Source organism: Panulirus ornatus, chromosome 9 (assembly GCF_036320965.1).
Source record: "Panulirus ornatus isolate Po-2019 chromosome 9, ASM3632096v1, whole genome shotgun sequence".
Taxonomy (NCBI): domain Eukaryota; kingdom Metazoa; phylum Arthropoda; class Malacostraca; order Decapoda; family Palinuridae; genus Panulirus; species Panulirus ornatus.
Window position 1 is genome coordinate 27,965,270 of NC_092232.1, and position 21,589 is coordinate 27,986,858.

The 21,589-nt window shown below is 41.0% G+C and overlaps 1 protein-coding gene across 2 annotated transcripts in view; it reads left to right on the plus strand.

Moving 5' to 3' along the window:
* Positions 1-20,395, plus strand: part of swm (Zinc finger protein swm) — a 240,896-nt gene extending 220,501 nt beyond the window's left edge. Inside the window, exons 16-17 of one of the 2 annotated variants that reach the window (XM_071664921.1) lie at positions 19,452-19,727; positions 20,025-20,395. In XM_071664921.1, coding sequence (XP_071521022.1) covers positions 19,452-19,727; positions 20,025-20,150 — 402 coding nt within the window. In that variant the 3' untranslated portion in view covers positions 20,151-20,395. The remainder of the gene's footprint in view (positions 1-19,451; positions 19,728-20,024) is intronic. The other variant, XM_071664922.1, reaches the window with a different exon arrangement.
* Positions 20,396-21,589: the final 1,194 nt, after the last annotated feature.

Here is a 21,589-nt window from a genome sequence, read left to right on the forward strand (position 1 = left end):
GCAGGAGGATGGATGTGCTGGAAATGAGATGTTTGAGGACAGTGTGTGGTGTGAGGTGGTTTGATCGAGTGAGTAACGTAAGGGTAAGAGAGATGTGTGGAAATAAAAAGAGCGTGGTTGAGAGAGCAGAAGAGGGTGTTTTGAAGTGGTTTGGGCACATGGAGAGAATGAGTGAGGAAAGATTGACCAAGAGGATATATGTGTCGGAGGTGGAGGGAACGAGGAGAAGAGGGAGACCAAATTGGAGGTGGAAAGATGGAGTGAAAAAGATTTTGTGTGATCGGGGCCTGAACATGCAGGAGGGTGAAAGGAGGGCAAGGAATAGAGTGAATTGGAGCGATGTGGTATACCGGGGTTGACGTGCTGTCAGTGGATTGAATCAAGGCATGTGAAGCTTCTGGGGTAAACCATGGAAAGCTGTGTAGGTATGTATATTTACGTGTGTGGACGTATGTATATACATGTGTATGGGGGGGGGTTGGGCCATTTCTTTCGTCTGTTTCCTTGCGCTACCTCGCAAACGCGGGAGACAGCGACAAAGTATAATAAAAAAAATAAAAAAAATAATGTATATGTTGAAATGTATAGGTATGTATATGTGCATGTGTGGGCATTTATGTATATACATGTGTATGTGGGTGGGTTGGGCCATTTTTTCTTCTGTTTCCATGCGCTACCTCGCTTATGCAGGAGACAGCGACAAAGTATGATAAATAAATAAATAATGATTCTTTTTCTTTCAAACTATTCGCCATTTCCCGCATTAGCAAGGTAGCGTTAAGAACAGAGGACTGGGCCTCTGAGGAAATATCCTCACCTGGCCCCCTTCTCTATTCCTTCTCTTGGAAAGTTAAAAAAAAAAACAAGAGGGGAGGATTTCCAGCCCCCCGCTCCCTCCCCTCTTAGTCGCCTTCTACAACATGCAGGGAATACGTGGGAAGTATTCTTTCTCCCCTATCCCCAGGGATAAAATAAATAATGATAATGATGATAATAGGCAAATGGGGAGTAAATAACCAGTAGTGAAGAAGTGAAAAGGAGATGGAGTGAATATTTTGAAGGTTTGTTGAATGTGTCTGATTATAGAGTGGCAGATATATGGTGTTTTGATCAGGGTGGTGTGCAAAGTGAGAGGGTCAGGGAAAATGGTTTGGTAAATGGAGAAGAGTAGTGAAAGCCTTATGGAAGATGAAAGCTGGCAAGGCAGCAGGTTTGGATGGTATTGCAGTGGAATATATTAAGAAAGGGGGTGACTGTGTTGATTGGTTGGTTGGTAAGGATATTCAGTGTATGTATGGTTTATGGTAAGTGCCTGAGGATTGGCGGAATGCATGCATAGTGCCATTGTACAAAGGCAAAGGGGACAGAGGTGAGTGTTCAGATTACAGAGGCATAAGTTTGTTGAGTATTCCTGGGAAATTATATGGGAGGGTATTGATTTAGGGGGTAAAGGCATGTATAGAGCATCAGATTTGGGAAGAGCAATGTGGTTTCAGAAGTGGTAGAGGATGTGTGGATCAGGTGTTTGCTTTGAAGAATGTATGTAAGAAATACTTAGAAAAACAGATGGATTTGTATGTATCATTTATGCATCTGGAGAAGGTTTATGATAGGGTTGATAGAGATGCTCTGTGGAAGGTATTAAGAGTATACGGTGTGGTAGGTAAGTTGCTGGAAGCAGTGAAAAGTTTTTACCAAGGATGTAAGGCATGTGTACGAGTAGGAAGGGAGGAAAGTTATTGGATCTCAGTGAATGTCCGTTGGTGGTAGGGGTGCTTGATGTCTCCTTTGTGGTTTAATTTGTTTATGGATGGGTTTATTAGGGAAGTGAATGCAAGAGTTTTGGAGAGAGGGGCAAGAATGCAGTCTGTTATGGATGAGAGTGCTTGGGAAGTGAGTCAATTGTTGTTTGTTGATGATACAGCGCTGGTGGCTGATTTGGGTGAGAAACTGCAAAAGCTGGTGACTGAGTTTGGTGAAGTGTATGAAAGAAGAAAGTTAAGAGTAAATGTAAATAAGAGCAAAGTTATTAGCTTCAGTTGGGTTGAGGGACAAATTAATTGGGAGGTAAGTTTGAATAGAGTAAAACTGGAGAAAGTGAAGTGTTTTAGCAGCACATGGAACCATGGAGGTGGAAGTGAGTCAAAGGGTGGGGGAGGGGGCGAAGGTTCTGGGAGCGTTGAAAAATGTGTGGAAGGTGAGAACGTTATCTCGGAGAGCAAGAATGGGTATGTCTGAAGGAATAGTGGTTCCAACAATGTTGTATGGTTGCGAGGCATGGGCTATGGATAGGGTTGTGCGGAGGAGAGTGGATGTGTTGGAAATGAAATGTTTGAGGACAGCATGTGGTGTGAGGTGGTTTTATCGAGTAAGTAATGAAAGAGTAAGAGATATGTGTGGTAATAAAAAGAGTGTGGTTGAGAGAGTAGAGGAGGGTGTGTTGAAATGTTTTGGAATGGTTCTTGTGAATCAAGAACCATTGCAACACAAACCTCGCCAGGTGGTAGAGTGTCCCGCAGTGTATCAAGACAGACTTCCCCAGAACTTTTTTAAAGGGGAAGTAAATGCTTATAGTTGTGTTACTGGAGTGATAGTTTTCATACATGGTGCTTTGACAAGAAAATAGTGAAATTGGAAAAAATGTAGCTAAGTCATTGAAGCTTATTGATACAGTGGTTAAATTGATGAGAACTGCTATTGTCATTTGTGTAAATAAATTATACATTTCCCTTTTCCATAGCCAGAGGTTGAACCATTATGTGACATTCATTTTTTCATTTCATTTCAAGCTAGAAGTTTCAGTTTTCTAAATTGTTTCTTACATTTTTCATATGTATATATATGTATATGTGTGTGTGTGTGTGTATATGTGCGTATGTATGTGTATACATATGTATATGTATTTTTTTTTTTCTTTTTTTTTTTCTTTGTCGCTGTCTCCCGCGTTTGCGAGGTAGTGCAAGGAAACAGATGAAAGAAATGGCCCAACCCACCCCCATACACATGTATATACATATGTCCACACACACAAATATACATACCTACACAGCTTTCCATGGTTCACCCCAGACGCTTCACATGCCCTGATTCAATCCACTGACAGCACGTCAACCCCGGTATACCACATCGATCCAATTCACTCTATTCCTTGCCCTCCTTTCACCCTCCTGCATGTTCAGGCCCCGATCACACAAAATCTTTTTCACTCAATCTTTCTACCTCCAATTTGGTCTCCCACTTCTCCTCGTTCCCTCCACCTCCGACACATATATCCTCTTGGTCAATCTTTCCTCACTCATTCTCTCCATGTGCCCAAACCATTTCAAAACACCCTCTTCTGCTCTCTCAACCACGCTCTTTTTATTTCCACACATCTCTCTTACCCTTACGTTACTTACTCGATCAAACCACCTCACACCACACATTGTCCTCAAACATCTCATTTCCAGCACATCCATCCTCGTGCGCACAACTCTATCCATAGCCCACGCCTCGCAACCATACAACATTGTTGGAACCACTATTCCTTCAAACATACCCATTTTTGCTTTCCGAGATAATGTTCTCGACTTCCACACATTCTTCAAGGCTCCCAGGATTTTCGCCCCCTCCCCCACCCTATGATCTACTTCCGCTTCCATGGTTCCATCCGCTGCCAGATTCACTTCCAGATATCTAAAACACTTTACTTCCTCCAGTTTTTCTCCATTCAAACTTACCTCCCAATTGACTTGACCCTCAACCCTACTGTACCTAATAACCTTGCTCTTATTCACATTTACTCTTAACTTTCTTCTTTCACACTCTTTACCAAACTCAGTCACCGGCTTCTGCAGTTTCTCACATGAATCAGCCACCAGCACTGTATCATCAGCGAACAACAACTGACTCTCTTCCCAAGCTCTCTCATTCCCAACAGACTTCATACTTTCCCCCTCTTTCCAAAACTCTTGCATTTACCTCCCTAACAACCCCATCCATAAACACATTAAACAACCATGGAGACATTACACACCCCTGCCGCAAACCTACATTCACTGAGAACCAATCACTTTCCTCTCTTCCTACACGTACACATGCCTTACATCCTCGATAAAAACTTTTCACTGCTTCTAACAACTTGCCTCCCACACCATATATTCTTAATACCTTCCACAGAGCATCTCTATCAACTCTATCATATGCCTTCTCCAGATCCATAAATGCTACATACAAATCCATTTGCTTTCCTAAGTATTTCTCATCACATATATTCTTCAAAGCATGTGTCAGAAGTTGAGGGAACAAGGAGAAGCAGAAGACCAAATTGGAGGTGGAAGGATGGAGTGAAAAAAGATTATGAGGGGTCTGGGCCTGAACATGCAGGTGTGTGTGTGTGTGTGTGTGAGTGGATGGGCTTTTCTTCATCTATTTCTTGGCACCACTTCGCTGACGTGAGAAACAGCAATCAAGTATAACAAATGAATAATAACTCTCTTATTATCAACTACTCAATCAAACTACCTCACAACCACATATTGACCTCAAACATTTCATTTCCAGCACAAACACACTCCTCTACATGTTCTCATCTGCAGACCATGATTTATATCCAATATAAGATTGGTGGGGTACTGTACCTTTAAACATGCCAATTTTCATTCTCCCACTCTCTCTATCCACGCATTCCTCAATGCTCCCAGAAGCTTTACCCTCTTATCCACCCTATGACTCACTTCCACTTTCATTTGATGCTATGTCCACTCCCAGGTATCTAAACATTTTACTTCCTCCAACAAACCCAAGCGTCTGCAGTACTAAACCTCATAACCTAGCTTTTAATCACATTTACTCTCAACTTCCGCCTTTTACAGACTCTCCCAAACTTCCTCCTTTTACAGACTCTCCCAAACTTCCTCCTTTTACAGACTTTCCCAAACTTCCTCCTTTTAGAGGCTCTCCCAACTCGGACACCTACTTGTGAAGTTTCTCCCTTGAATCTGCTACCATTGTTTGATGGTTTAGTCATTCCAACAGTGTAAGTATTCATGTTACTCTTGGGTCCCATAAGAAAGGAAAGTAAGAGAAGATGGCAAGTACAAAATGGAATAGCAGAGGATGCTATAATCAGTGTAACTGAGAGGGCCAACTTGGGTGTACTGAAATGGTTTGGAAATACAGAAAGATTGAGCAATGAAAGACTGATGAGGATCGACATGTTGGTAGTGGAGGGAGCCCATGTAAGGGAAGAATGAAAATGAGATGGAAGGATAGAGTGAAGGAGGACTTAAGGTACTGGGGTCTGAATATTCAGGATGATGAGAGACATGCATGAAATAGAATGAACTGGATTGGTGTGGTACAAGGAGTACATCTGTCACTGAACTGAACCTGGGCATATGAAGCAGTAATGATAAACCATGAAATAGACTGTAGGACTTGGCTGTGAATGGGGGCTCTCATTTTGGTAAATTATGCAAGATTGGATCTGTGCAAATATGGCCACTGGTCATTTGTTCTTAACATTACCTTGCTGAGTAAGCAACTGGGTAAAAACAAATTACCTTAATTCATAAAACAAGTAACCAGAATACATCTAATGCTCTAATATGATGACAACTTCTAATTTTTGAGAAATTACCTTCCACTGCCATATGGACTGTGTCTGACAGAACGTGAAGGAGGATACCCTGCTGCTTGCTGCTGTGCCCGCAATTGGTTCAGCCGTGTCCACAATTTAGTAATGTCCCCACCTTCTGCTTGAACAGTATAAAGTTCCAATTCTGTATCTAGTATTTCCCTATCCACCTGGGACTTGGTTTTGGGTGCCTCCCCAGCAACCACCTGTGACCGAGTGGTGTCAATGGCAATCTGGAGGGACTTTATAGTCTCTAAAAGAACCTTCTTCTCCTCTGCTTTCATTGTAGTCTTGTTTGACTCTAGTTTATTCACCAACACCTATATACACAGACATATACATATATCCATATGTACATAATTCATACTTGCTGCCTATATTAATCGCCACCCCACCACACATGAAATGACACCCCCATCCTCCCCTCACGCGTGTGAGGTAGCGCTAGGAAAAGACAACAAAGGCCACATTCGTTCACACTCTGTCTCTAGCTATCATGTGTAATGCACCAAAACCACAGCTCCATTTCCACATCCAGACCTGACAAAACTTTCCATGATTTACCCTAGACACTTCACATGCCCTGGTTCAATCCATTGACAGCACTTCGACCCCTGTATACCACATTGTTCCAATTCACTCTATTTCTTGCATGCCTTTCACCCTCCTGCATTTTCAAGCCCTGATTGCTCAAAATCATTTGCATTTCATCCTTCCACCTCCAATTTGGTCTCCCACTTCTCCTCATTCCCTCCACCTCTGAAACATATATCCTCTTTGTCAATCTTTCCTCACTCATTCTCCCATGTGACCAGATCATTTCGATACACCCTCTTCTGCTTCCTCAACCACACTCTTTTTATTGCCACACATCTCTCTTACCCTTTCATTACTTATTCGATCATACCACCTCACACCACATATTGTCCTCAAACACCTCATTTCCAATACATCCACCCTCCTCCGCCCAACCCTATCTACAGCCCATGCCTCGCAACCATATAACATTGTTGGAACCACTATTCCTTCAAACATACCCATTTTTGCTTTCTAAGATAATGTTCTCACCTTCCACACATTTTTCAACGCTCCCAGAACTTTTGCCCCCTCCCCCACCCTGTGACGCACTTCTGCGTCCATGGTTCCATCCACTGCCAAATCCACTCCCAGATATCTGAAACACTTCACTTCCTCCAGTTTTTCTCCATTCAAACTTACCTCCCAATTGACTTGTCCCTCATCCCTACTGTACCTAATAATCTTGCACTTATTCTCATTTACTCTCAGCTTTCTTCTTTCACACACTTTACCAAACTCAGTCACCAGCTTCTGCAGTTTCTCACCCGAATCAGCCACCAGGGCTGTATCATCAGCGAACAACAACTGGCTCACTACCCAAGCCCTCTCATCCTCAACAGACTGCATACTTGCCCCTCTCTCCAAAACTCTTGCATTCACCTCCCTAACAACCCCATCCATAAACAAATTGAACAACCTTGAAGACATCACGCACCCTTGCCGCAAACCAACATTCACTGAGAACCAATCACTTTTCTCTCTTACTACTTGTACACATGCCTCACATCCTCGATAAAAACTTTTCACTGCATCTAGCAACTTGCCTCCCACACCATATACTCTTAATACCTTCCACAGAGCATCTCTATCAACTCTATGATATGCCTTATCCAAATCCATAAATGCTACATACAAATCCATTTGTTTTTCTAAGTATTTCTCACATACATTCTTCAAAGCAAACACCTGATCCACACATCCTCTACCACTTCTGAAACCACACTGCTCTTCCCAAATCTGATTCTCTGTACATGCTTTCACCCTCTCAATCAATACCCTCCCATAAAATTTCCCAGGAATACTCATCAGACTTATACCTCTGTAATTTGAACACTCACCTTTATCCCCTTTGCCTTTGTACAATGGCACTATGCAAGCATTCTGCCAATCCTCAGGCATTTCACCATGAGCCATACATACATTGAATATCCTCACCAAACAGTCAACAATACAGTCACCCCCTTCTTTAACAAATTCCACTGGAGTACCATCCTAATCCACTGCCTTGCCGGCTTTCATCTTCCGCAAATCTTTCACTACCTCTTCTCTGTTTACCAAATCATTCTCCCTAAACCCTCTCACTTTGCACACCACCTCGACCAAAACACCCTATATCTGCCACTCAAACACATTCAACAAACCTTCAAAATACTCACCCAATCTCCTCACATCACTGCTACTTGTTATTATCTCCCCATTAACCCCTTCACTGGTGTTCCCATTTGTTCTCTTGTCTTATGTGCTATGTTTACCTCTTAAAACATCATTTTATTCTCCCTAAAATTGATGATACTCTCTCACCCCAACTCTCATTTGCCCTCTCTTTCACCTCTTGCACCTTTCTCTTGACTTTCTGCCACTTTCTTTTATACATCTCCCAGTCATTTGCACTACTTCCCCGCAAAACGACCGAATGCCTCTTTCACTAATAATCTTACTCCTTCATCCCACCACTCACTACCCTTTCTAATCTGCCCACCTCCCACCTTTCTAATGCCACAAACATCTTTTGCGCAAGCCATCTCTGCTTCCCTAAATACATCCCATTCCTCCCCCACTCCCATTACATCCTTTGCTCTCACCTTTTTCCATTCTGCGTTCAGTCTCTCCTGGTGCTTCCTCACACAAGTATGTAATGATAATGATAATTGTATATTTATATTTTTTATTACTTATTATTTTGCTTTGTCGATGTCTCCTGCATTAGCAAGGTAGCGCAAGGAAACAGATGAAAGAAATGGCTCAACCCACCCACATACACATGTATATACACGTCCACACACGCAAATATACATACCTATACATCTCAACGTATACTTATATATACACACACAGACACATACATATATACGCATGTACGTAATTCATACTGTCTGCCTTTATTCATTCCCATTGCCACCCCGCCACACATGAAATAACAACCCCCTTCCCCCAAATGTGCGTGAGGTAGCGCTAGGAAAAGACAACAAAGGCCACATTCGTTCACACTCAGTCTATAGCTGTCATATAATAATGCACTGAAGCCACAGCTCCCTTTCCACATCCAGGCCCCACAGAACTTTCCATGGTTTACTCCAGATGCTTCACATGCCCTGGTTCAATCCATTGACAGCACGTCGACCCCAGTATACCACATCGTTCCAATTCACTCTATTCTTTGCACGCCTTTCACCCTCCTGCTTGTTCAGGCCCCGATCACTCAAAATCTTTTTCATTCCATCTTTCCACCTCCAATTTGGTCTTCCACTTCTCATTCCCTGCACCTCTGACACATATATCCTCTTGGTCAATCTTTCCTCACTCATTCTCTCCATGTGACCAAACCATTTCAAAACACCCTCCTCTGCTCTCTCTACCACACTTTTTTTTTACCACACATCTCTCTTACCCTGTTATTACTCACTCGATCAAACCATCTCACACCGTATATTGTTCTCAAACATCTCATTTCCAGCACATCCACCCTCCCCCGCACAACTCTATCCATAGCCCATGCCTCGCAACCATATAACATTGTTGGAACAACTATTCCTTCAAACATACCGATTTTTGCTTTCCAAGATAACTTTCTCAACTTCCACACATTCTTTAACGCTCCCAGAACTTTCGCCCCCTCCCCTACCCTATGATACACTTCTGCTTCTATGGTTCCACTGCCAAATCCACTCCAGATCCCATTTGCTCCCTTGTCTCATGCATTTTATTTACCTCCTTCCAAAACATCTTTTTATTCTCCCTAAAATTTAATGATACTCTCTCACCCCAAGTCTCTATTTGCCCTCTTTTTCACCTCTTGAACCTTTCTCTTGACCTCCTGCCTCTTTCTTTTATACATCTCCCAGTCATTTGCATTATTTCCCTGCAAAAATTGTCCAAATGCCTCTCTCTTCTCTTTCACTAATAATCTTACTTCTTCATCCCACCACTCACTACCCTTTCTAATCTGCCCACCTCCCACGCTTCTCATGCCACAAGCATCTTTTGAGCAAGCCATCACTGCTTCCCGAAATACATCCCATTTCTCCCCCACTCCCCTTATGTCCTTAGTTCTCACCTTTTTCCATTTTGTACTCAGTCTCTCCTGGTACTTCCTTACACAAGTCTCCTTCCCAAGCTCACTTACTCTCACCACTCTTTTCACCCCAACATTCTCTCTTCTCCTCTGAAAACGTCTACAAATCTTCACCTTCCCTCCACAAGATAATGATCAAATATCCCTCCAGTTGCACCTCACAGCACATTAACATCCAAAAGTCTCTCTTTCGCATGCCTATCAATTAACACGTAATCCAGTAATGCTCTCTGGCCATCTCTCCTACTTACATATGTATACTTATGTATATCTCTCTTTTTAAACCAAGTATTCCCAATCACCAGTCCTTTTTCAGCACACCTTTCCATTTAAATCACCCATCACTATAACCCGGTCTCTTGCATCAAAACTACTAACACACTCACTCAGCTGGTCCCAAAACACTTGCCTCTCATGATCTTTCTTCTCATGCCCAGGTGCATATGCACCAGTAATCACCCATCTCTCTCCATCAACTTTCAGTTTTACCCATATCAATCTAGAGTTTACTTTCTTACACTCTATCACATACTCTCACCACTCCTGTTTCAGGAGTAGTGCTACGCCTTCCCTTGCTCTTGTCGTCTCACTAACCCCTGACTTTACTCCCAAGACATTCCCAAACCACTCTTCCCCTTTACCCTTTAGCTTCGTTTCACTCAGAGGCAAAACAGCCAGGATCCTTTCCTCAAATGTACTACCTATCTCTCCTTTTTTCTCATCTTGGTTACATCCACACAAATTTAGACACCCCAGTCTGAGGCTTCGAGGAGAATAAGCACTCCCTGCGTGACTCCTTCTTCTGCTTCCCCTTTTAGAAAGTTAAAATACAAAGCGGGGAGGGTTTCCAGCCCCCTGCTTCTGTCCACTTTAGTCGCCTTCTACGACACATGAGGAATGCGTAGGAAGTATTCTTTTTCCACTATCCCCAGGGATATTTATATATTAATTTATTATACTTCCTTCGGCGTCTCCTGCGTTAGCGAGGTAGCGCATGGAACAGACAAAAGAATGGCCCAACCCACCCACATACACATCTATATACATACACGTCCACATATGCACATATATATACCTTATACATTTCAACCTATACATATATATACATACACAGACATATACATATATATATACACTTGTACATAATTCATACTTGCTGCCTTTATTCATTCCTGTCGCCACCCCACGACGCATGAAATGAGAACCCTCTCCCCTGCGTGCGCATGAGGTAGCACTAGGAAAAGACAGTAAAGGTCATATTCGTTCACAGTCAGTCTCTAGCTGTCATGTTTAATGCACCAAAACCAAGGGAAAGTCAACAAAGGCCACATTCATTCTCACTCTAGCTTTCATGTATAATGCAGCAAAACCACACCTCCCTTTCCACATCCAGGCCCCATAAAACTTTCCATGGTTTACACCAGATGCTTCACATCCCCTGTTTAAATCCAGTGACAGCACGTTGACCTAGGTATACCACATCATTCCAGTTCACTCTATTCTTTGCACACCTTTCACCTTCCTGCATGTTCAGACTGCGATCACTCAAAATCTTTTTCACTCCATCCTTCCTCCTCCAATTTGGTCTCCCACTTCTCCTCGTTCCCTCCACCTTTTACACATGTATCCTCTTTGTCAATCTTTCCTCATTCATTCTCTCCTTGTGACCAAACCATTTCAATACACCCTCTTCTGCTCCCTCAACCACACTCTTTTTATTACCACACATCTCTCTTACCCTTTCATTACTTAATCAGACCACTTCACACCACTTATTGTCCTCAAACATCTCATTTCCGATATATCCACTCTCCTCCGCACAACCCTATCTATAGCCCACGCCTTGCAACCATATAACATTGTTGGAACCACTATTCCTTCAAACATATCCATTTTTGCTTTCCGAGATAATGTTCTTGACTTTCACACATTCTTTAACACTCCCAGAACTTTCACCCCCTCCCCCACCCTGTAACACTCCCAGAACTTTCACCCCCTCCCCCACCCTGTGATTCACTTCTGCTTCCATGGTTCCATCCGCTGCCAAATCCACTCCCAGCTATCTAAAACACTTTACTTCCTCCAGTTTTTCTCCATTCAAACATACCTCCCCAGTTGACTTGACCCTCAACCCTACTGTACCTAATAACCTTGCTTTTATTCACATTTACTCTCAGCCTTCTTCTTTCACACTTTTTACCAAACTCAGTCACCAGCTTCTGCAGTTTCTCACACAAATCTGCCACCAGCGCTATATCATCAGCGAAGAACAAGTGACTCACTTCCCAAGCCCTTCCATCCACAACAGACTTCATACTTGCCCCTCTCTCCAGAACTCTTGCATTCACCTCCCTAACATCCCCATCCATAAACAAATTAAACAACCATGGAGACATAATGCACCCCTCCCGCACAAACCGACATTCACTGAGAACCAATCACTTTCCTCTCTCCCTACTCATACACATGCCTTTTTCACTGTCTCCTGCGTTAGCGAGGTAGTGCAAGGATACAGATGAAAGAATTTTCCAGCCCACCCACATGAACATGTATATACATACACGCCCACATATGCACCTATACTTATCTATACATTTCAACGTATACATACATATACATACACAGACATATACATGTAAACACATGTACATATTCATACTTTCTGCCCCCATCCATTATCGTTGTCACCTTGCCACGCATATAGTGGCACCCCCACCCTGTGCGCATGAGGTAGCACAAGGAAAAGAAAACAAAGGCTCATATTCACCCTTGTTAGGGTGAATAATAACAGTAATATTTTTTATACATTTTATTATACTATTTTTAATGTCTCCCGCGTAAGCGAGGTAGTGCAAGGAAACAGACGAAAGAATGGCTCAACCCACTCACATACATATGTATATACATAAACGCCCACAGACGCACATATACATACCTATACATTTTAACGTATACATACATATACATACACAGACATGTACATATGTACTCATGTACATATTCATGCATGCTACCTTCATCCATTCCCACCGCCACTCCGCCACACATGAAAAAAAAAAAAAAAAAAAAAAAAAAAAAAAAACCTAAACCACAGCTCCCTTTCCACATCCAGGCCCCACAAAACTTTCCATGGTTTAACCCAGACGCTTCACATGCCCTGGTTCAATCCATTGACAGCACGTTGACCCCAGTATACCACATCGTTCCAATTCACTCTATTCCTTGCATGCCTCTCACCCTCCTGTATGTTCAGGTCCCAGTCGCTCAAAATCTTTTTCACTCCATCCTTCCACCTCCAATTTAGTCTCCCACTTCTCGTTCCCTCCAACTCTGACACATATATCCCCTTTGTAAATCTTTCCTCACACATTCTATCCATGTAAACAAACCTTTTTGATACACCCTCTTCTGCTCTCTCAACCACACTCTTTTATATTACCACACATCTCTCTTACCCTCTCATTACTTACTCAATCAAACCACCTCACACCACATATTGTCCTTAAACATCTCATAATTTTTGGCAAAAATAAGATGCAGTCAGGACACAACTCTGTCCAAAAATGGACTATTACACTTTGGTACATATCTTACTTGTTTTGTTAAATCAAACTCTAGGTACTGGCTTTGACTCCATCTTTCGTATTCTTTCTTGGTACTTGTTTTGTTAAATCAAACTCTGGTATTAGCTTTGACTCCACCTTTCGTATTCTCTCTTGTTCCAAGGTTAGCTTGGTATGTTCAAGCATAGTTTCTTCATTGCTGCCTGTGCATTAGTCCTAGCTTGTTCTGCATTGATTCTGGCATTTTCTAGTTGGAACTGCAGGTATTAAGGATTAACATTAAAACCACTATGGAGCTGGGTGGGGGCTAAAACTGACCTCGGTGGAACGGTATTGTTAACACTTTTTTAAACATCGGGTTCAGTTCCCTCTTTTCCAGACTCAGACACAGTACCTCCTAACTCCTCACCAACTAACTCATTTTTACCAAAGCCCCCAACTCTACTTTTTGAGCATTTCAGTCATACTCCAATCCTAAGCAATCTGCAGCAAGCTTCAGCTCATAAACTGTTAAAGATTTAATGACACTTGGAGAAGGCTCAGACTGATAGAAATTTTCCACGTCAGTATCACTGATCAATGGCATGATAGCTAAAGAGGAAGAGAGTCTGTAGAGTAAGAAAATCCTGGCAGGGTCACCAATTTCTTGTTGCGCACATGGATAATGCTCCTCTAAAGCAAAGGATGAAATTGATCACAAATTTAAAACTATTTACATGAAAAGAAAAATGATGCAAAAAGAAATATATTACTTTACAGGGCACGAAAAGTTATGTTATCATAATCTTGGTGAGTTTTCAAACCAGGAATAATAATACTTATTGGCAAAAATAAGATGCAGTCAGAACACAATTCTCTGTCTGACAACAAACTATTATACTGTACACATGAGTGAAATGAATGTATAAGGATAGCCAAAGATCACTTAAACAAATTAATGCAATACAGTACAGTGGTTATGAATAAACAAATTATGGAATAGAAAATTACACTACCTGTCTTGGTGCTGCCAACCGAAGGAATCAATCTCTGACAGCACCTCTCAGGTTATTTATGAGAGTAACTTCATGGGGCCAGTTCTAATTGGCTAAGGAAAAACATGTAAATGACACGTTCACAGTCAAGATGGGATTGGTGATAGGTCCCCCTCCAACAATCATGACACTTCACGGCTGACTGCACACCCTCCTATCTCTCGTGGTCTACCTTGGGGACATGTACTTGTTTTAGAGAAAGATGTTAACATGATACAAATAAATATAATTTATTACACACAGAACAGCACAATTATGTCACGGTGTTAAAATCTCATACTGTAAATGAATTTTGTTCATTTAAAAATTCTGCTAACTGACCATAAAATCATTGGTCTACCTCTGATATATTTGGAGGGGTCTATAAATTAGACCTACCATTATTTTCTTATGTAGTTTATCTTTAGTTTTTACAAAAATGAAGTTGACATTCTCAGCAGCTTCTAGTTTTTACAATGGGATTTGAATGAGGTCACCACTGCCTACTTTGTTTTTCCTATCTTTATTGAATAGAGTGTATTGTGGAACTGAGTATTTGGCAAGGAAATTTCTGTTGCTGATATCTAACCTAGAAGATAAGAGTAAATGAAGCTTGGAGAGTAGATGAAGAATGGGAGGTGTTTAGGGAAGCAATATGCGAGAGAAATGTGTGACATGTGGAAGGTGGGAGATGGGCAGTTGAGAAAGAGCAGTGATTTGTTTAGTTGCTAGTGAAAGAGAAAAGAGAGGTGTATGGACATTTCTTAAAAGAAATGAGTGCAGTTGAGTGGGAGATGTAAGAGAGAGAGGAGCAGAAGGTCAAGAGGAAGGTGCAGGAGCTGAAAAAGAGGATAAATGATTGTTGGAACTTACATTAGCAACAAACTTCAGGGAGAATAAGAAAATGTTTTGGAAGGGGATTAATAGGGTGAGAAAAACAAGAAAAGAAATGGTAACATAAGAGAAAGAGGAAGTGATAAGACACAGGGTGAGATGAAGAGTTGATGGAGTGAGAACTCTGAAAGACCGTGTTTGATGAAAGGGTGGCAGATGTAGGGTGTTTGGGTTGGGAGACATGGAAAGTGAGACATGGAAAGTGGTTTGGTGAAAACAGAGGCAATGATGAAAGTTTTATGTAAGATGAAATATTGCCAGGCAGCTGGAATGGGTGGCATTGCAGTTAGATTTCTTTAGAAAGGAGGTGACTGTGTTGTTGATCAGTTGGTTCTGATTTTCAGTGTGTACAGAGCATCAGATTGGGGAAGAGCAGTGTGGTTTCAGAAGTGGTAGAGGATGTGTGGATCAGGTGTTTGCTTTGAAGAATGTATGTGAGAAATACTTAGAAAAGCAAATGGATTTGTATGTAGCATTTATGGATCTGGAGAAGGCATATGATAGAGTTGATAGAGATGCTCTGTGGAAGGTATTAAGAATATATGGTGTGGGACGAAAGTTGTTAGAAGCAGTGAAAAGTTTTTATCGAGGATGTAAGGCATGTGTACGTGTAGGAAGAGAGGAAAGTGATTGGTTCTCGGTGAATGTAGGTTTGCGGCAGGGGTGTGTGATGTCTCCATGGTTGTTTAATTTGTTTATGGATGGGGTTGTTAGGGAGGTAAATGCAAGAGTTTTGGAAAGAGGGGCAAGTATGAAGTCTGTTGGGGATGAGAGAGCTTGGGAAGTGAGTCAGTTGTTGTTCGCTGATGATACAGCGCTGGTGGCTGATTCATGTGAGAAACTGCAGAAGCTGGTGACTGAGTTTGGTAAAGTGTGTGGAAGAAGAAAGTTAAGAGTAAATGTGAATAAGAGCAAGGTTATTAGGTACAGTAGGGTTGAGGGTCAAGTCAATTGGGAGGTGAGTTTGAATGGAGAAAAACTGGAGGAAGTAAAGTGTTTTAGATATCTGGGAGTGGATCTGGCAGCGGATGGAACCATGGAAGCGGAAGTGGATCATAGGGTGGGGGAGGGGGCGAAAATTCTGGGGGCCTTGAAGAATGTGTGGAAGTCGAGAACATTATCTCGGAAAGCAAAAATGGGTATGTTTGAAGGAATAGTGGTTCCAACAATGTTGTATGGTTGCGAGGCGTGGGCTATGGATAGAGTTGTGCGCAGGAGGATGGATGTGCTGGAAATGAGATGTTTGAGGACAATGTGTGGTGTGAGGTGGTTTGATCGAGTGAGTAACGTAAGGGTAAGAGAGATGTGTGGAAATAAAAAGAGCGTGGTTGAGAGAGCAGAAGAGGGTGTTTTGAAGTGGTTTGGGCACATGGAGAGAATGAGTGAGGAAAGATTGACCAAGAGGATATATGTGTCGGAGGTGGAGGGAACGAGGAGAAGAGGGAGACCAAATTGGAGGTGGAAAGATGGAGTGAAAAAGATTTTGTGTGATCGGGGCCTGAACATGCAGGAGGGTGAAAGGAGGGCAAGGAATAGAGTGAATTGGAGCGATGTGGTATACCGGGGTTGACGTGCTGTCAGTGGATTGAATCAAGGCATGTGAAGCGTCTGGGGAAACCATGGAAAGCTGTGTAGGTATGTATATTTGCGTGTGTGGACGTATGTATATACATGTGTATGGGGGGGGCCCATTTCTTTCGTCTGTTTCCTTGCGCTACCTCGCAAACGCGGGAGACAGCGACAAAGTATAATAAAAAAAAGTATAATATGGATTATAGTAAGGTGCCAGCATAATAGCAGATTGCCTGTATAGTACCATTATTTAAAGAAAAAGGGGGATAGAGGTGAATATTTGAATTACAGAGGTATACGTTTGTTGAATGTACATGTTAAGTTGTATGGAAGAGGTGATTTAGAGGATGGTGGCATGCACTGCACATCAATTTGGGAAAGAACAGTGTAATGTTAGGAATGGTAAAGAATGTGTGGATTAGGTGTTTTCTCTGAAATTATGTGAGAAATATTTAGAGAACAGAAGGATATGCATGTGGCATTTATGGATCTGGAGAAAGTGTATGACATGGATGATAGTGGTGCTCTGTGGAAGGTGCTATAGATATTTAAAGTGGGAAGAAAATTTAAAAGTAGTCTGGAGTTTTCATCACGAGAATAAAGGATGTGTGTGAGTAGGTAGATAGAAGGGCTAGTGGTCCATAGTGAAGGAGGGTCTGTGGCAGGGATGTGTGATGTCACATTGGCTGTTTAATCTGTGTGAATGGGGCGGTGAGAGAGATGAATGCCAGATGTCGGAAAGAATAGGTATCCAGTCTTCTGGGGGACTGGGAGGCTGGAAGGTGATTCAATTGCTTGCTGGTGCCAGATTCAAGTGAGAAACTTCAGAAGCTGGTGTTTAAGTTTAGGAGAGGATGTGAAAGGAGAAAGTTGAGAGTAAATTTGAATAATTGTAATGATGAGGTTATTAGGTTTATTGTTGAAAAGAGAGGTTATTTTGGATTTTGAATTTGAATGGAGAAAACTTGGGGAAAATTTTAGATAACTGGGAGTGGATTTGGCAGTGAATGGAACCATGGGAGTTGAAGGAGCCATACAGTGGGTGAGGGGACAAAGGTCTTGGGTGCATTGAGGAATGTGTGGAAAGAGTCACTTTCTTTAAGGACAAAAATGTAGAAGTTTGATGGTGTAGTAGTCTTGTTGGTGCTGTATGGATGTGAGTTGTGGGTCTCAGAAATGTAAAGGACAGGGTGAATGTGTTGCAAATTAAATTTTTAACAACAATCTGTGGTGTGGGTATGGTTGATTTAATAAGAAATAATAGGGCAAGGGAGAGGTATGGTAGTAAAAGGAGTATGTATGAGGGAGAGAGCTGAAGAAGTAGTGCTGAAATGGTTTAGGCATATAGAGAGGATGATTAAGAGGGGATACATGTTAGAATTGGAAGAAACAGGGAAAAAGGATGCCCAAGGATGAGGTGGAAGGATGGCTTAGAAGGCTCAAGACCTGAACATAAAGGAAGATGTGAGACATGCAAGAAGTAGAGCAAATTGGAGTGATGTGACTTACAGGGGACAACATGCTGTCACTGGGCTGAATAAGGATGTATGAAGCAGTCTAGGGAAACCACATTTTTGATGTATTATACATAACAGCTAGAGAGTGGATGTGAGTTAAAGAGGCCATTTCTTCTTCTGTTCCTGGCACTACCTCATTGGCATATGAAATGGCAAACACGTATGGAAAAAAAATAATTTCTTTGGTATTGAGGTTCTGTGGCTAAAGGATTGAAATATTTGGGTTCAGTATTATACAAACTTGGCACAGTGGAAAAAATTAGAGGTGAGAGCTGTCCACAACAGGAAAGTGATTGGTTCTGTGGGGAGAAATATGAAAGGGAAAAATGTTTCCGTAAATGTAAAGAAAATAACAGTGCAAAATGTAGATGTTCTAAGGAACAGATAACTCTAGGTTTCAGGATGATGAAGTGAGGTGTTTAAAGGGTTACTTGTAATGTCAGCAGATGGGATGGAGTAAGATGTATAATATTGAAAAGAGGAAGAGGTATGAAGTATGGTGTCACAGAAGTACTTTGGTCAAATAGAGAGGATGAATGATGGTATGTTCATAAAGAAATTATATAGGTTAAGGTAGAAGGAAATATAGGACCCATGATGTTATGAGGGGGATGGAACATGCCAGGGAGAGGACCCAGGAAGGTGTGAGGGGTTTGCAGCATGTAAGGGAGAGTACCAAAGGTGTGAGGGGTTTGAGTGTGCTATGGAGAGTACCCAAGGTGTGAGGGATGGAGCATGCTAGTGAGAGTATCTAAGAAGGTGTGAGGGGGATGAAGAGAATGTTAGGAAGGTGTGTTTGGATAGGGCCCCCTGGGGAATTTCTTCCTTGCTTGTGGGAGAGAGATTGGGGCAAGAGGGAGTTCCTTGGAGAAAGTTGATGTTAGTGACAAATAGTTGGAATTATTCACCCATATTTTCTAAAATCCATGAATTACACTATGTGACATTTTGATGTCCTTGATATAAATTAGTATTGATGTTAAAGATTAGCTGCATGACAAAATCATACATCTCTCATAAGTATATTCAAGTGTCATTGAAGCTGAACAATCTCTGTTTGAAACTCTTGCATAAGATTAAGCCTTTTTTGTGCTAACATGACAAACTCTCCTTAATCCTAAACAGACTTTAGGCAAGATAACCAACTATAATTGGGATGGACAAACTCCTGCCATTACTATCCAATATTCTTCTCGACGAGAGGCAGAAAAAGCCATGAGTGAAGGCCGGACACTTGGAGACCGTCTTTTAACTCTCACCTGGGCCTTTGATACCTCTCTTTCTGTCTCTTCACAATCTGCCACAGCAAGTGTAGGAGGATCTCAACATGTATCACCTCACTCTTTTACCAGTGTTGCCCCACACTCCACCACCCCATTGCTTTCACCAGATGACACAATGGTGAGTGGTTTCTTGTATGTGATAGGTTAGCCTTTATATTTAGTAACTTAATTAGATTAATGTACATGAACTCATTTTGCTGTATTAGTTATTTTTTTTTATCAAATATGGATGACATATCGTGTTATTACGATTGCTTAAACTAGCTGGATAGTTTATGTCACTCCTCAATGTAATGTTAGTGCATGCTTGCATCATATGCAGAATATAAGTCGAGACTTTCATTGTTCATTTAGAATCAGACACAGAATATAAGCCAGACTTTCATTGTTCAGTTTTTTTTGGTTTTTTTTTCAGGAGGAGATTACCGAGGAAATTGTGGAGGAAGTAGAAACAGAAGAAGGAGAGCATCCTGCTTTGTTTGAAGAGGAGGAGGAGGAAGTAGAAGAAGATGAGGAAGAAGTAAGATCATGGAGGAGGTAGATGTGGTTAACAAGAAAAAACTAGTGGAAGACATTAGATAGAAATTTGTGAATAAACATAGTGATAAGTAGAAGTAAGAGAGAAACTTATAAAAGATACTTGTTTGAAATTACAGGATAAGGTTGCATGATGTAAGAAAGTGATATATACAGAACTAAGATTGAACTTTGTAAAGGAAGTTTGTTACAACTAAAACTTAAGAAATGTATGAAACAATTGATAAGTAGACATATAAGGAGGCTCATCAAAGAGTTTGCAGCAATTATTTGTGTAGGAAGAATAAACAGAAGCCACGATTGAGCCCGAGAGTTTCTGTGATTTTCTGTTGCCTATCACCATACATTTACAAAATGTGTCATATCCATTTCAATGTCACTTTATTACATACTGAGTTAATTAGAGTTTATCCACCAACTTAGCCTTCACTTATTAGTTGCTAGTACATGACTACTAGAACTAATAAAGTAAGAATGGACACTTTTTGTGTTTCTGTTTGTGAATTGGGCTTTTTCCTGTTTATTCCTAGTAATCAACATTTCAGTGGTACACTGTACTTACATAGAGCTTACCAAACCACATTGCACTTCTTGACATGTGGTATAGTGTGCAAAATGTTGTCTAAAACCTGCACATAATGTGTAAATGTTTTTTATTGTAAACATTAATACCCTTTTTTTGGACAGATGGAAATGCTCTACTTGATAGATAGATGGAAATAGTGTACTTGAAATTCATATTCCTTGGACTGATGTTTCATATATACATATACAGTTACCATTTATCGGATTTATCTTGATGAGAGTAAAAAAAACCTGATCACAGCATATAACCGAATGAAGCTTATATGTATATATACATATATATTTTGGGATAAGCACAAGGCCCAATATGAAAATGAATATGGGTTTATTGTAGTACAACAGTCAGTGGAACTTAGGCATAATCTTGATGGTGGTGGTTATGTCAAGCTACATGTTTCTCTAATATATGACATCTTCATTTTTGAGGAGATTTACTTGAAAGCAGGGAACATTCATTTACTTGAAAAGTAAGATTTTCATAACTTATGTGGATGTTAAAGTTCTTGTTGGGCTGCTTGAACATAGGATAATTCAGATGCTAAAACTTACAAATTTGTAAATGGTTAGATTATTGAAATTGAAAATTTTTCTTCTTGACATTTTGCATGATGACATTATTATTACTACTATTATTATTATTATTATTATTATTATTATTATTATTATTATTATTATTATTATATGAAGCTGCTGGATGAAACCACAAAGTTATCTGAGGGGCCTGGTTTTGGATAGGGGACTATGGTTTTGGTGCATTACACATGATAGCTTGAGGACTTTTCATTGTCTGTTTGCAGCACTGCCATGGGAAACAGCGAACAAGTATTAAAGAAAGAAAAGATTATTATTATTATTATT